Source organism: Melanerpes formicivorus, unplaced genomic scaffold (assembly GCF_026170545.1).
Source record: "Melanerpes formicivorus ecotype bairdi unplaced genomic scaffold, bMelFor1.0.p_v2 SCAF_2960, whole genome shotgun sequence".
Lineage (NCBI taxonomy): Eukaryota > Metazoa > Chordata > Aves > Piciformes > Picidae > Melanerpes > Melanerpes formicivorus.
The window spans coordinates 3,743-19,876 of record NW_027145311.1 but is presented as its reverse complement, the minus strand read 5'-3'; the positions used below and the strand labels follow the sequence as shown (position 1 = coordinate 19,876).

The window sequence follows — 16,134 nt, the reverse complement described above, 5'->3', positions numbered from 1 at the left end:
CCTGCCTGACCAACCTGATCTCCTTCTATGATCAGGTGACCCGCCTGGTGGATGTGGGGAGGCCTGTGGATGTAGTTTACCTGGACCTCAGCAAGGCCTTTGACACCGTACCCCATAGCAAACTCCTGGCCAAGCTGTCAGCCCATGGCTTGGACAGCAGCACTCTGAGCTGGGTTAGGAACTGGCTGGATGGCCGAACCCAGAGAGTGGTGGTGAATGGTGTCACATCCAGCTGGCAGCCAGTCAGTAGCGGAGTCCCCCAGGGATCAGTGCTGGGCCCTGTGCTCTTTAACATCTTTATTGATGATCTGGATGAGGGCATTGAGTCTATCATCAGTAAATTTGCTGATGACACCAAGCTGGGGACAGGAGTTGATCTGCTAGAGGGTAGAGAGGCTTTGCAGAGAGACCTCGACAGGCTGGACAGATGGGCAGAATCCAACGGCATGAGATTTAACACATCCAAGTGCCGGGTTCTGCACATTGGCCACAACAACCCCATGCAGTGCTACAGGCTGGGGTCAGAGTGGCTGGAGAGCAGCCAGGCAGAGAGGGACCTGGGGGTGCTGGTTGATGGTAGGATGAACATGAGCCTGCAGTGTGCCCAGGCAGCCAAGAGGGCCAATGGCATCCTGGCCTGCATCAAGAACAGTGTGGCCAGCAGGAGCAGGGAGGTCATTCTGCCCCTGTACACTGCACTGGTTAGGCCACACCTCGAGTACTGTGTCCAGTTCTGGGTCCCTCAGTTTAGGAAGGATGTTGACTTGCTGGAACGAGTCCAGAGAAGGGCAACGAAGTTAGTGAGGGGCTTGGAACACAGCCCTGTGAGGAGAGACTGAGGGAGCTGGGGCTGCTTAGCCTGGAGAGGAGGAGACTCAGGGGTGACCTTATTGCTCTCTACAACTACCTGAAGGGAGGTTGTAAACAGGCAGAGGTTGGTCTCTTCTCCCAGGCAGCCAGCACCAGAACAAGAGGACACAGTCTCAGGCTGCGCCAGGGGAAGTTCAGGCTGGAGGTCAGGAGGAAATTTTACACGGAGAGAGTGATTGCCCATTGGAATGGGCTGCCTGGGGAGGTGGTGGAATCGCCGTCACTGGAGGTGTTCAGGAGGAGACTTGACAGGGTGCTTGGTTACATGGGTTAGTTGATTGGGTGGTGTTGGGTGATAGGTTGGACGCGATGATCTTGAAGGTCTCTTCCAACCTGGTTTATTCTATTCTATTCTACCTGTACCTCCCTGGGCAGCACATTCCAATGGCCAATCACTATTTCTATGAAGAACTTCTTCCTAACATCCTGCCTAAACCTCCCCTGGCACAGCTTGAGACTGTGTCCTCTTATTCTGGTGCTGGTTGCCTGGGAGAAGACACAACATGTGCACACAGTAACCTGAAATACTTGGTAAGATGGTATAATACAGATATTCTTGAATATGAAATTATGCATCTTGAAATAAAGATGTATTTTTAACTTTTTCAGGAGCTCTCCCTTGTGGAAATGCTTAGAAGAGAGCTATATAAGTGACTTAAACCCTCTTAAACAGGAAAAGACCAAGAAAAAAAAAAAAAAGAAAGAAAAAAGAGCTTAATTTTCTCAGAGAAATGAAATTACTTGAACTTGATGTACAATTATATATTTTCCAAAATAATGATAGTGAATCAGGCTCCAGAACTAAAAGTTGAAGCTACATAAACATAGTATAGAAGTAAGGGGTTCATTGCTCTCTTTTAGAACTTTACATAATTACTTACCAAGATAGGAATCTAAATTATTTATCATTAAATCTTGATGTTAAATTCAGAGCTTTTGAAGATTCATTCAGTATAATTCTGATTAAAATAATGTTTAGACTTTGAAACTAAGAAGTATGTAATCAGCTCTTCTATTTCGTGTTGATTTCTGTAACTGTAGAAAATTCTAAGTGTTTTCTTTGGGAAAACACATTTTCCTTTCAGTTCTTGCATCTGATTTTCCCCTCTTTCTGTGCCAATAACTATTGAAAGAACCATAAGCCATTACTAGTAAAGTAAGCTTTATAAAAACTAGTGTATAAACTAACCCCCAACTACTTTGTAATGTAAAAAGACATGTCTTAGAAAAAAGTAAATTAAAATAAGCTAATGGACTGGAAAGAAAAGCTATGCTATGCTTCAAAGCAAACCTCATGTCAGAGTGCTTTTTATTCTAGCATAGTTCCATAAAAACTGAAGTTTGTAAACCAGCATTTCAAAATTGAGGAATCAGAGTGGCTTAATATTCTTTCAATTTTAAACATCCTTTCTTTGCTTGCCTTTCAGTCTTCCTTTTCATCAGCATATGTCAAACTGTGCTTTAATTTCTATTTGCAAAGGAACTAGAATGAGGAGATATTTCACGATTACCAGGAAAGGGAGAAATTTTCAGTTGCTCTTGTGAACTAATGGTAGCAACAGATTTTTGTTTACTTAGCAGTATTTTCTACTGCTTCACCTAAACAGAACAATAGAAACTATAGGTTGGGGGAAAGCTTTTAATTCTCTTGGTCTTTGTTGAAATTTTGTAATTCTCTAAGAACATTTAACGTTCACATTTCATTGTTTTGTCAAAATCAAGATGCTGACACCTTACAAACAATGGGTTTTTGCCTTGCTGTAGCTGTGATATGCTGTCAAGCCAGGCAGAAAGTAGAAAGAAGAGTAGAAGTACCACTGACTGGTGTACTTCCTGGTGCAACTGCTATACCTGCAACAAGAAAATCTGCAATGGCCAATACAAATAGTCCAGCCAACACCCAAGGTGAAATTCAACACACTGATGGTAAGAATAAATAGCTTGGATATCACGCTGTTTTAGGACATTGCAAGTAATGTAATTGCTTCACTGAATGTAGCTCTACCATGACAACAGATGAGGTTTAGACAAATCCTTCTCTCAGTCCATATTTCTACCCTGTAGCAAATATGGGACATTCCTCTAACAATATGTCTGCAGTTATAGGCACCTTTGAACCTGAACATTTTTTTTATGTCTGTCTTGGATATGAGACTTGCACACATACCCTATCTCCTTTAAAAGAGGATTGTTTCTGCAAAGGCTAAAGTTAGCAACAGTATGTCTGTGTAAGCACAGCAAGGAAATATTTAACTGCAAGTTGTCCCAATTTCTAAGATGCATTCCCACCAGCAAGCCAATATCTACAGCAAAATGGATTGAAGGAGGAGGTCTTGTTCGAAAGAAGTAATAAAGCTTTGTAAAAAGGTAGGTTCCACTTACAGTTAATCAGTTGAAGACACATTGAAAATCAATTTCTTTGGAGATAAACCAGCTTTTCATATTAGATCTTTCTGCAAGAGAATGGTACAACATATAAATAGTAAGAAAAGAATGCTTGGTACTCCTGCATGCCCCATGTTTCTATTAGGTGTGTGTGTTAACAATCACACTCACTACAAGAAATTATGAATTGTTTTGTTTTACCTTCATCAGTTGTTGCACCTTTGAGACAACATACATTTCTTTTTGGGTTCAAAGTCATCCTATTTTTTGAGACAGATATTATTAAAAAACTATGACATAAGACATCCTAACATGTGTATAACATAGCTGTAAATGAGGGAAAGCGATTTCACAGGTACTCAAAGAGTGCAGCACATTTTATGATGGTAAAAGTTGAATCTGCAGAAGTTGCTCTTCTTGCAATCTATTAGGTTTGAGAAGCAGGTAAACATGGCTTTTGCATCTCATTTATATGATTTAGAATCTGGCCAAGTAGAGGCTTTGCAGGTACATTGTGTTGCAGAAGCTCTCAGGCCAAAGAATGGAAAGAAAAAGAAAAAAATGTAAAATATAAATCAAAATGAATTGCATCCTTCCCATAAGAATGATTTCTGTCCAAATATCCCCTCACTTTGCAGACTGAACAGTGTGGTCTAATTGTGGCCTTCCAATATCTTAAGGGGGGCTACAAGAAAGCTGGTGAGAGACCGTTTAGGGTACCAGGTAACGACTGGACTAGGGGGAATGGAACAAAACTAGAAATGGGTAGATTCGGTTTGGATGTTAGGATGAAATTCTTCCCCATGAGGGTGGTGAGACACTGGAACAGGCTGCCCAGGGAGGTGGTAGAAACCTCATCCCTGGTGGTTTTTAAGGCAAGGCTGGATGTGTCTCTGAGCAACCTGATCTAGTGTGAGGTGTCCCTGCCTCTGGCAGGGGGTTTGGAACTAGGTGATCCTTGAGGTCCCTTCCAATCCTAACAGTTCTATGATTCTATTTCAGTAATCGCTGTCTAGACCTTGAACAGATTTTGGTTTTGGAATGCTTTTAAAACCAGAAGGGCATCTGAAGTTGAACTGTTGACAAGAGCTTGCACAGCATGTACTTACTGTTTAGTTAATGCTTGGAGTTAAAATTTACGTTTGTTCATATTGTGGTGTGAAAGAAAACTTATTGTCTAGCCATATTATTATTTTATATGCCTGCATTACAAAGTGATAGAGATCAATATAGGGAAAGAAAACAGTGAAATTCTCAATGTACATTCTTGCTTCTTTGGAGAACTGTAAATATTATATAACTTTATTTATTCAGCCTTGTGAGAACTGCTGCATATCAAAGTACTTGCTAACTTTTTATTTTCTGTAGCGTTTAGATATTTATTGACTTGTCAGCTATGGGTAGGCTCCGCTAAATATAGCTGAATTATTTCCCTCTAACACACTGGCAGCTGAATTGACAAGAGTAACATTCAATGAGCAAGTTGAGGCAGCTTTTAGAAAGACTTGCAGATTCATGATGTGTAGTGCTTGCTCTGTGCACAGGAATAATATTTCATATTTATTAACACTGGCTTCTGTACATACAGATTTGGGACACTGCATCTTTTCAAGCAAGAAGTTTGCTAACAAAATGCTTTACATACATCATAGGTAGTAAGATCATTTAGAACTCTGGTGCTTTTCATGATTTTCAATGACATTATAATGACATTATTGCTAGATCAATGTGATGCCTGTTAGAAATCAAATTTGATGGTACTCGCCTCAGCTTTCTGCAATTTATAACTAATAACCTAAATAAAAGTGTAAAGCTCTAAGAAAACAGCCAGGCAAAGTGGTTTTCATTTTTTCTCCTGTGAAAGAGTGATTGTGTATGTGTGATGTGTAATCATAAACGATGATAATTACTGGCAGATCAGTTTTAAATGACTAGTACTCTGCTACAGTATTTAAATTATTACAACAAGTATACGTTCTTGGGAAGTGAAAAATCTTCAAACATTAAATGCTTCAATTTCATCCAATATCAAATATATCATTTGAAACAGAAAATTGTTATAGTTTCTTAAGAAAGTGAGAACAATCGAAGTACTATCTATCTAACATGACATAGCACGTTGTTCAGAAGTCAATACAATTCCAGAGGTCAAATGATTAAAGCTTCATATTTTAGACATAACAATTATGATATCACCCTTTAAAAAACAATTTCCAGTTCTTTTCAATTCATATTTGTAACCTATATTTATTTTTCCTCCATTTTCTTGCATATGACTCTAAAGACTTTTTTTTTTTTCATATAATGAAATGGTTAAATAGTATTTTCTATATATGTTAATCCATAATGCCCATTGCCATACATTATGCAAAGTGTATCTTTTTTTCCACCACCTACAAAACCATCAAATAGCATATATTCTGTGCAATTCTATGGAATCATAGAATAGCAAGTTAGAAGAGACCTCAAGGACATATCTGGTCCAGACTTTCCTGGCAGAAGTAATTTATAGAATTTGTAGCAAAAGAAATTGATAGCAATTATCTAACATTCAAGAGTTATAAGTACTGACACTCATCAGAATACACTCTTTAATTTCATTTAAAAACTCCTTTATGGTGAGGGTGGTGGAGCACTGGAACAGGCTGCCCACAGAGGTTGTGAAGCCTCATCCCTGGAGGTTTTTAAGGCCAGGCTGGATGTGGCTCTGAGCAAACTCCTTCACTGGAGACTTTCAACCTCACCCTGGATGTGTTCCTGTGTGGCCTGCGCTAGGTCGTCCTGTTCTGGCAGAGCAGTTGGACTCAATGTTGTCTAGAGTTCCCTTCCAACCCCTAACACTCTGTGATTTGTTTCAGCTTTGCAGAATTTCAGGGGAAATAACAAGGTACTGGATATAGGAATAGTTCAAACAGGAGTTTTCTGTGATTCATTGAAAAATGAAACTGGTCTTACAGACCAGTGCAGTTCAATACATTTGAATTTGAAACCTTTTGTTTCAAGCTACTATGTCAAATAATATCAAAGACAGTAAGAGTGTTAAGAGAGGAGTATAGATACATTTAATAAAAAGGTAACTAGTCCAAAAAGGACTCAGTATATATGGAAAGTAGCTGCAAGGAAGAGTGCAGAAAAGTATGCAGACCAGCAGATGCTAAATTCATACTCTGTACCTCATAGATGTGGATTCACTGGTGGGGATTTTGTTTTGTTTGTTTGTTTGGTTGGTTTTTGTTATGTTTTGTTTGTTTGTTTGTTTTAAGAAAAACATTCTTAAAAAATCTCAAATAAATAAAATGCAACAAAAAAAACCCCACCACAAACCAAGTAATGGGGGGTGGGGTTGCATGGGCTAGTAAGTGCTTTCCATTTCTTTCTTTACAGTGGAAGTTTATGTAAAATAAGTGTTTTGAAAGAGGACAAAAAAATGACAAACAGGAAAATAAAATGTAATATAATGTTTAGAAAAGAAATGTTGAAGTTGGTTGCTAGGGAAATAGGCAGTGTGTTGCAGGGTATAAAAAGATGTGGCTAAGAGTGGAGTTTTGCAAAGCCTTGAAGATGCGTATGAAAAGCTTTAATTAGATATGGAAAGAATTTTGCAGGGAAGAGATGAAAAGGTGTATACACTGAATGGCAGTGAGAGTTTGCTTGAATTGCACTGAGGATCAGTAAGTACAGTATCATTGGAAGGAGATCACTTGATTATCCATTTGTTTCTTTGTATTTAAGATAATTTGGTTTCTGGCATTTAATGAAGTACAGGATTTTACCTTTGCCGATATTTATATTACCCTACATAGAGCACTTTTGTACCTTTATGATGGAATTTAATGAAAGGCATACTCAGGTATGACCAGATATTTTCCTGCTCTTGTTCAATTTCTTTATTCTGCTGCTCTTTTCCTGGAGTTACAATATTTTACAGTGAGAAATAGATATTTACTTCTCAGATGACGTTAATTTCTTACTGCCCAGGTGATACTGTGTACTTAAACATTAGGTTATTCTTGGCTAGCAGGTTTCCTTTCACATTTTTCCTTTATTACTCTTATAATTCACTTTTGCTATTCACTTGAATATTTACTTGAACGCTGTATTAAACCAGTTTAATGTAGTGTTCACTAATGTATCCTGTCTGCCGCTGCTGCTTTTGCTGGTGAGGCATAACTGCATACTTAGTGTTCATTCCCCACTGCCTACTGAGATCTAGCAGTGTGTGGAAGATGGTGGAGTAGCAGGAAAAGGACAAGTGTCAGATGAGAGCTAAATGGAAGTTATGAAGAAAGATATTTCACAAGGTTTGGAAGGTCAACATTAGATGTCTCATAGAAGTGAGTAGTTGAGACCCTGTAGTTTCTATTTTACCAGATTGGAGACTTAAATCAAGAGGGCAAGGTATCTTTGTTAGGTGTTAGGGATGCAATGGACCCCTGACCTTGAAAAATTAGAAAAAAAACCCCAACAACTAACCAACAAAAAACTCAGAGAAAAAAAAGCCATTGAGAGAGTGCAATATGTTTACATTCAGCTGAAGTTTATGAATTACTGGGCTTTCATTCTGTGTTCTGTGATTGTGCTGTTCTCCTTTATTAAATAACTGTAAGAAAGATTGCGGCTTGCTGAATGAGAGGTGAGGAAGGCCAATTGAGAGAATTCACTTGCATCTCTCTTTTATTGCATCCATCAAAGGAAAGGCTTCTGTAATAAGGACAAGCATTTTTGTGATCTGAATCTCTTTCCATCACAGTTTTAATTTCCTCCTGTCTCATTGGAAATGGGAGACAGTGTAATAGTAAGGAGGGTTCCTTAGAAAGTTCCTCCCTTTTGCCAGTTTCGTGTCATCAAGCCTGCTACAGGTTAAGCATTATTTGCAGAGAGTTCAGGTAGCTAGATCTCTTTAAGGTGTTCACAGGAGACTAACCTCACACACCAGTGTCCATTAGATTTTTGCCTTCAGAAAAATCACATTCTGTAGTGAGTTGGATTTCAGTGAAGTCCCATACTTAATGGCTTTTCAAAAATATGAAGGAGTTTGTTGTGGGTTGGATTTGCACCCCAACAAACTGGGAATTTATCCCCGGAATAAATTTGCCACACTAATTTAGAATTTTTTGAAGCAAAATGAAATTATGTTTACAAAAATGGACTCAATATGAAATTATAAAAGGCAACAAACATATACAAGGTGTGTTTACATATATTCACAGTTCAACCACATCAGAAAATTACCCCTTCTGTTCTTCCCCTCCCCCGGACACAAAAGCCCAGAAAGGTCGTACACAGCTAGCTGCTTCCCTACCCACCCTGATACCTCACACCCAACCAAAACCACGATTATTCAGGCAGCAGCAAGGTCACAGAGAGGCAAGCAGCAAGCAAGCAAGCATGAGAGAAGAGAAAAGAACTGTCTGTGCTTTCAGATATATAGAAATTTGCAGAGCTGATGAAATGAAATAAATCTATATCCATGCCTTCTCAGGCATTTTGTCCAGACCAGAATTAGAAACCTCTGTAGAAGTCTTACTTATAATTAAGCATAGCCTTTTAAAACTGTAACAGAGATACAAAAAGCTTCACTCTTCACAGTGTGACACTCTATTCCAGGTCAGATATATCCATCAGACCCTTCATAGTATCTTCTGTACACTTAAGGCCTGTTGATGCCTTTGTCATTAACTTTCTTGATGCTTGAACACATCTTACATTCCACTAAAAATAATCACTTAGATTCCTGTGTTTCTTATGATATGAACCTGCTAGGCTTGTCTTTTTATTTTTAGATGTATGACATTTATTAATTAGTTTTACAGTCAGTTCTAACAGTCGCAAACATTCACATTTGTCCAGTTTATATGATCAGAGTCTAAAATCCTTGGAGTTTCCACACTATCATTCGTAAGAGTCAGAAAATAATATTTTCTTTTACAGTGATGTATTTCTTTTCATTTTCCTAGAGGCTATTAAACAAAAAGAATCAACCAAGGAACTCCTCAGCACTTTAATTCTAGTGCTTTTTAAAAGGCGGCCTTGCTAGTACTTGAAAACAAATTATAGCCAAATCAGAGTATATAACCCAAAACCCTGTTGGTTTTTAAACACAGTTACTTCAGCAATTCAGTATAGAATACTATATTTTGGAACTTTTTATATACACACAGGAAAACACTTAAAGACTGAGATTAATTTCCTTTCAAAACAATAAAAGTTTAATGCCTTAAAAAATTGCCCTTGGGATAATTACCTCAAAAATGTATTCTTACTCCTTCCCTAATGCCTAATATTCTTCAGGAAATATGAGGAAGTAATACTAATTGTAATTGTAATTTTTATTCCCTACATGTAACCAGTTGTATATAAATGCTGTGCTTACCTTCCCAGTGTTTGGATTGGTAAATATCTGTGTTGAGTAAGATGTGGTTAAAACTCTTCCTTCTGCTCTCTGTTTATAGAATGGAAGTGGCTTGATATGGGTATACTTTATATCTGCATGTGTATTTTAGTTTGTATTAGATAGAACAAGAGCTTTACTTATACTAAAATACTGATTTAAAGAAAAAACTAGCAAATCACAAAATCACAGAATCACAGAAACCATCCAGTTGGAAGAGACCTCAAAGATCATCCAGTCCAACCCTCAACCCAACACTGAAGCACCAACACTAAAGCATGTCCCTAAGCACCAGGTCCACACGCCTCAAGCTCCTCCAGGGACAGTGTCTCCACCATCGCCCTCGGCAGACCATTCCAATGTTTGATAACCCTTTCAGTATAGAAATACTTTCTAGCATCCAGCCTAAACCTCCCCTGGTACATCTTGAAACCTATTCATCTAGTTTTGTCTCTTACCACCAAAGAGAAGAGGCTGGCCGCCTTCTTGCTCCAACATCCTTCAGGTAGTTTTAGAGAGTGATGAATGCATACAAAGAACTGGGCTAAAGGGGCAAAGCATATCTGAATAGTATGCTATATTGTATTTGTCATTACTTTAAAGAAAATGCTAATTCTATCTCCAATGTTTTACTTATGCACCATTTTAATCAAAACTGGAAAATCTAAGAGTCAAGAGAACTCAGAACTTTTAATAGTTTGGACAAATTTCTAGCAGTCTTTCAAAACTTTCATTTTGCCACTCGCTGCTGCCAGTTTGTTTAGGCAGCATTTGTATTATGGAAACATCTAGAATCATATATTAACATATTCACAGAGCCCTCCCACGGTATGATAATATAGTAGTCATCAGGGCAACTGTGATGAAAATCTAATTACAATCTAATTACATTTTTCTTTTATTGAACAGTCCTAAATTAAATTTTGATCAGTGTAGATCAAAACCAGCTAAGGAACCAGCGTAACAAAGCATTCAAATATTGGCATTTATAAAAGCATCTTTTTTCCTTAGGCATTGTAAATACTGAAACTAAATGTAAGCACAGAACATGTTACAAAGCAACCTAGAGCAGAAAAAATATAAATATTTAATTGCTTCTGATGAAAAGATACTACATGCAAATGTCAAACCAAATCCAAATGTCTTTGGCTACGTCATGCAACTGATAACATTTTCTTCCTAGCACCTGAACCATAAAACAAGTTTTTCCTGAGCAGCAATGTGTAATACAACTGCTGAGAGAAACATCTGCTCAACAGTAGCAATTTTCTCACTGTGGAATGATCCAAATGATGTCATCTTTTCTCCCCCACAACAATTTTAATTATGATTAAGTCATTAATTTTGATGTCTGAATCTTCAGGGTTTGACATTTGTCTTAGGGTGACTACTACAGGCCTTGGAATGTGTTGGAACCTCAACGCATGGCATAAACATATTTTTCAGAGAAACAACAAAGCACAGAACAGTGTGGGATGAGGCGGATGATTTTATACATTGTAAGGGAAAAAAAGTTTATGTTTAATTTCATTGAAACAAAGAACATTTGTTGTAATGCAGGACATTCATAATAGGTGAATTAATGCCTGGAAATCCTGTACATTCAATTCTGAATGGTACTGTGACCAATAATCCCTTAGCAATATTTTGCTTACATCTGTGTAACTCTTTGGTCTAGCGTAAATCATGTAGATGTTTCTGTGAAGGATCCACTTCAAAGAATCAGGAATATTTGAATATAAGCTGCTAAATTTCTTAGGATTAATCTGTATGTTACAAAAACAGTGGCAACGAAAGGTCCAGCTTCTTGTTTGCTAATGAAGAAGGAAGAAGGCATTTGTACCTTTCAGGAAAGGGGAAAGGACTCCAAAAATTGGAAGTCATCTCCATATTCACTGAAATTTGGGTAGCATCACAGATTGGCAAAACCAAAGTAAACTTTTGTTCAAGTATCTCACATTGAATTGTCTCTTGGACTTTCATATAAGGAAATATGAGGTGTCTGTTTTAGAATTCTGTGTCTGAAGGCCTTGGGAATTAACTCTGCAGCTGACTGGCACTCTGTAGCCAGCATGTATACACAGGGATTCATACACAGGGATTCAGACACAGGAGTTCTGCACAACATGCTGTACTAAGCTGTGCGTGTTCAAAATTTACCCTGATATATGTAGACCGAAATCCCCTGTAGGATTTAGTGGTTGTGTTAAATAACTGCTCACCGAGAAAATGTGTAAAACTTTTAAATAATTAGAAACTTGAGATTCTTTTCCTCATAGAGATATTCCCTTCTGTGCACAAATTGCTATTGCATACTGAATATCACAGTTTTCATTTTTACAGCAGGAGCAGACGTTTGATTCAATATGCTCAGCTGTTTATTTTTACATCTTTGCTACTTGGCCTAATCAGCTGCTACAGGGAATAAGAAAAGAGGCTGCTAATGACATCTTGGCTGTTTTTCTGTATTCTGTTTCTCAGTCTTGCAGCCATTGGTGACACTGATGTGCTGAATGAGTTGTGGGGCTTTTTCAGATTATCCCAAGCATTCTTGCAATTTTAATGTCTGGTAAACTAGAAATATCTCACCAGTATACAGAAGTTGTAGGCAAAACAGTATTGCTATTACTATTCATATCTCTTAAATAAGTTTTCCAGCTTCCATTTTGCCAGAAGCTACATACACTGTTATAAGAAACTGGAAAATTCTGCTATGCAGTCAGAAGAAAATCACTGAAGTGTTTGGATAATTACAAGTTGTACTTATTTGTCATTTTTAGTAACAAATGAAAGAATTGTAACTTCTACCCAGCCAATTGTGTGACATTAGAGTACACACAGACTGATCTTTTTCTGTTGTATCGTTTAGGTCTCTGTACAACAGTGGAATTTGTGTATGAATTGCAATATCAATCAAATGAAATTAAATCTCAGCTTGAGTCTTTGGTTAGTATGCATCTGGTTGAAAGAGAACAGGATACAGAATCTGGAATCATAACACTGATCTTTAATACTGTGTTTGCACCCAACAAGCCAATGAGGTAAGCTGCTGTTCCTCATTACCAACAGAACACACAATATAGTCCTGTCTGGTCACTCTTACCTATACAAGCACCTTCCTGAATGGTTTTCTTAATTTCATTTTCTCCTCTGAGATCAACTATTTTAGTTTTTTCACTGGCTGCTTTCAATATTGTATTTTTTAAGTTAAAAGTGACAGTGTTCCTTTTCAATGATGGTGAGAAGATTCTGTTGAGTTACTCTGCCTTACTCTGCATGTCCATCAATTTATTTCTAAGCAGCAAAGTACTGGAAGACTTACAATGACAATACAGACAAGATGGTCTGTCAGTCTTGAAAACCTTTTCCTAGATGAGCCTGTGTGCATATTTTTTGGCTGAATGGGATGACAAATTAGAAATTAGTATCTAATGCCCAGGTACCAGCACTCCACAGGAAAGCATCCTCTTTTATAGCTGTGATATAAAAAATGATGAATTTGCTTTGATATACATTAGTACATCCCACCTCATCATAAAGAAACTGTGAAGGGGAGATACTTTCTGAGAGACGGAAGTTGCACCTTCCTTTAGATGCAGTCAGATGTGGATGAGAAGAGGGTTGGTAAGAAGCTTCAGTAACATACAGGTAATGCAGTAAATTCCAAGGGTTATCATTACCAGGAAGATTAGGGAGCAGTCACAACAGAATATCATGGGTTGCATGCAAAGAAGGTATTCTTAGGATGCAGGTTGGAGCTTACTTGCAGTAGTCTAGAAGGTTACTGAAATAGAGAGCAAACTTTTAGGAAAGACAATGCACTGAGCCCATGGAGTGTCACCACATCAAAGGGGAAGTTAATTTGGAAATGCTTTCTATTTCTGCTCTATTTCCCCTCCTTTTTTTTTTGTGGTTTTTTGTTGTTGTTGTTGTTGTTTTTAATCTTTGTGCACTTAAGATTTATCAGCCTTCACATAGAGTACTCACTGACTTCAATTAATTAGTCTTTATCTTCAGAATTTATAGCACAAACTCTCATGTTGGATGGTCTGAAGACATCAGAATCTGGAATTTTTCTAAAGTTCATAGATCTTTATTAGATCTAATTTTTTATTCCAATGTGTACTTTTAATGAGTTCTGGACAAATTTCTCCTCTAACACCACAGTAAATAAAGAATAGTAACTAAAATAAATTGAGTTAAATTTAACTTCACAGTGAATAAGCAGCATAAAAATTAGATCTCATGGCTATGCCAATAATTTTGTGTTATATTATGTATTGTCTTGTACTTTGCTGTAAATATCAAGTGCTATTTGGTCTACATTCTAGTCCAAATGCAACTGAGGCATACTCTGGCACACAAAATTAAGGATATATTCCAGTGTAAAGCTATCTGTAGTTTCATTTTTCTAGTATGGTTCTACATATTCCAGGCTTAATTTGGGCATTGACTTACTCAGTTTATGTTTTATAACATTCTGTGCATTAAATGTTTCTATCTGAAATTTTAAGGAACGAAGCAACTCTTGTAGTACAGTGCACCACAGGAGGTGTTTGGAAGTTTCCAATGCTGTTCATTGCTATGGAGCCAGAAGTGGATGATGTCATTAACATTGAAGCAGTTGGCCTGAACAAGGAATCTATAGTTGGCTTTAACCTTACAAGCCAGACAAGGTAAAATTACTTGTAATAAAGTATTTATGCAGTTTTCTGAGGCCAGAACTCAGACTCAGACACATCAGACAGTATAGATTTGGGCAAAAGAGATATAACTGGGCTGCAGCTATTTCATCATTCATATTGTGTGCTGTTTTGTATAGAAAACATACAGTTTTGTTTGCACTGTAGAAAACAGAAGCATTCTACATTTAGGCTGTAGCTCCTCAAGAGAAAATTTCTGGTATAGGTCCAAATGTTTCTGTCATGACTTTAAAGTTTTGCCCTAAAACGCTTGTGCATGTTAAAATGTGTAATACAATGCTAAGGAAGATGTGTTGCAGTGTTGAAAGCTCACTATTAAAGCCCCAATTCTTTTTACTAATAGATTGTTTTTCAAAGTGCTTTATACTAATACCCAAATGAAACCCAATCTTTTACACTGTGCTTTAAAACTCCTTAAATGTTCATTCTTTTTAAAGTATTCCTGTTTTATTATGCAAGGATGTTACAAAGTCATCTCTGCTCTGCCCTTTCACTACATACAAATGGTGTCGTTTTTCAGTATTTTGTTAATCTCCTTTAAAAGTTCTGCAGAGATATTTTTTAATGTGATTTTGGCATACTTTTCATTATTTTCTCAGGGTTTTGTAGTGCTATAGCAAAGTCGATGTCATTTATATACAGCAGAAAGTCAAGGAATACATTGTGTGGTACTGATAGATGGGTTTAAAACAGTAAGCAGCAAACCTGAGAGAATCGTGATACAATGTAATTAACTCATGGGGGGGGTTAAGCTTATATATATATATGTGTGTGCTTGATATGCTGATTGACAACTTTCACTGTAGATGCTTGCTTTTGTAGCATCCTCAGCAGGGAGTGTTCCTGGTTCCAAATTATTTTCCTTTTCCTTTTCCCGGCCCGTTCCCTTCCCCGGTCCCTTCCCTTCCCTTCCCTTCCCTTCCCTTCCCTTCCCTTCCCTTCCCTTCCCTTCCCTTCCCTTCCCTTCCCTTCCCTTCCTTCCCTTCCCTTCCCTTCCCTTCCCTTCCCTTCCCTTCCCTTCCCTTCCCTTCCTTCCCTTCCCTTCCCTTCCCTTCCCTTCCCTTCCCTTCCCTGCCCTTCCCTTCCCTTCCTCTTTTCTTTTCTTTTCTCTTCTCTTCTCTTTTCTTTTCTTTTCTTTTCTTTTCTTTTCTTTTCTTTTCTTTTCTTTTTCTTTTCTTTTCTTTTCTTTTCTTTTCTTTTCTTTTTCTTTTCTTTTCTTTTCTTTTCTTTTCTTTTCTTTTCTTTTCTTTTCTTTTCTTTTCTTTTTCCTTTTCTTTTCTTTTCTTTTCTTTTCTTTTCTTTTCCTTTTCTTTTCTTTTCTTTTCTTTTCTTTTCTTTTCTTTTCTTTTCTTTTCTTTTCTTTTCTTTTCTTTTCTTTTCTTTTCTTTTCTTTTCTTCTTTTCTTTTCTTTTTCTTCTCTTCTCTTCTCTTCTCTTCTCTTCTCTTCTCTTCTCTTCTCTTCTCTTCTCTTCTCTTCTCTTCTCTTTTCTTCTCTTCTCTTCTCTTCTCTTCTCTTTTCTCTTTTCTTTTCTTTTCTTTTCTTTTCTTTTCTTTTCTTTTCTTTTCTTTTCTTTTCTTTTCTTTTCTTTTCTTTTCCTTTTCTTTTCTTTTCTTTTTTCTTTTCTTTTCTTTTCTTTTCTCTTCTCTTTTCTTTTCTTCTCTTTTCTTTTCTTCTCTTTTCTTCTCTTCTCTTTTCTTCTCTTCTCTTTTCTTCTCTTCTCTTTTCTTCTCTTCTCTTTTCTTCTCTTTTCTTTTTTTCTTTTCTTTTCTTTTTCTCTTCTCTTC

At 37.3% G+C, this 16,134-nt stretch overlaps 1 protein-coding gene across 1 annotated transcript; it reads left to right on the top strand.

Annotated features, from left to right (window-relative positions):
- Positions 1–2,612: 2,612 nt before the first annotated feature.
- Positions 2,613–14,322, top strand: LOC137440414 (cilia- and flagella-associated protein 47-like; the record flags this gene model as incomplete). Its single annotated transcript, XM_068136683.1, has 3 exons — positions 2,613–2,796; positions 12,516–12,687; positions 14,161–14,322. Coding segments are annotated over exons 1-3 (518 nt in total), but the record flags the coding sequence as incomplete, so codon positions are not given.
- Between the last annotated feature and the right edge of the window lie 1,812 nt (positions 14,323–16,134).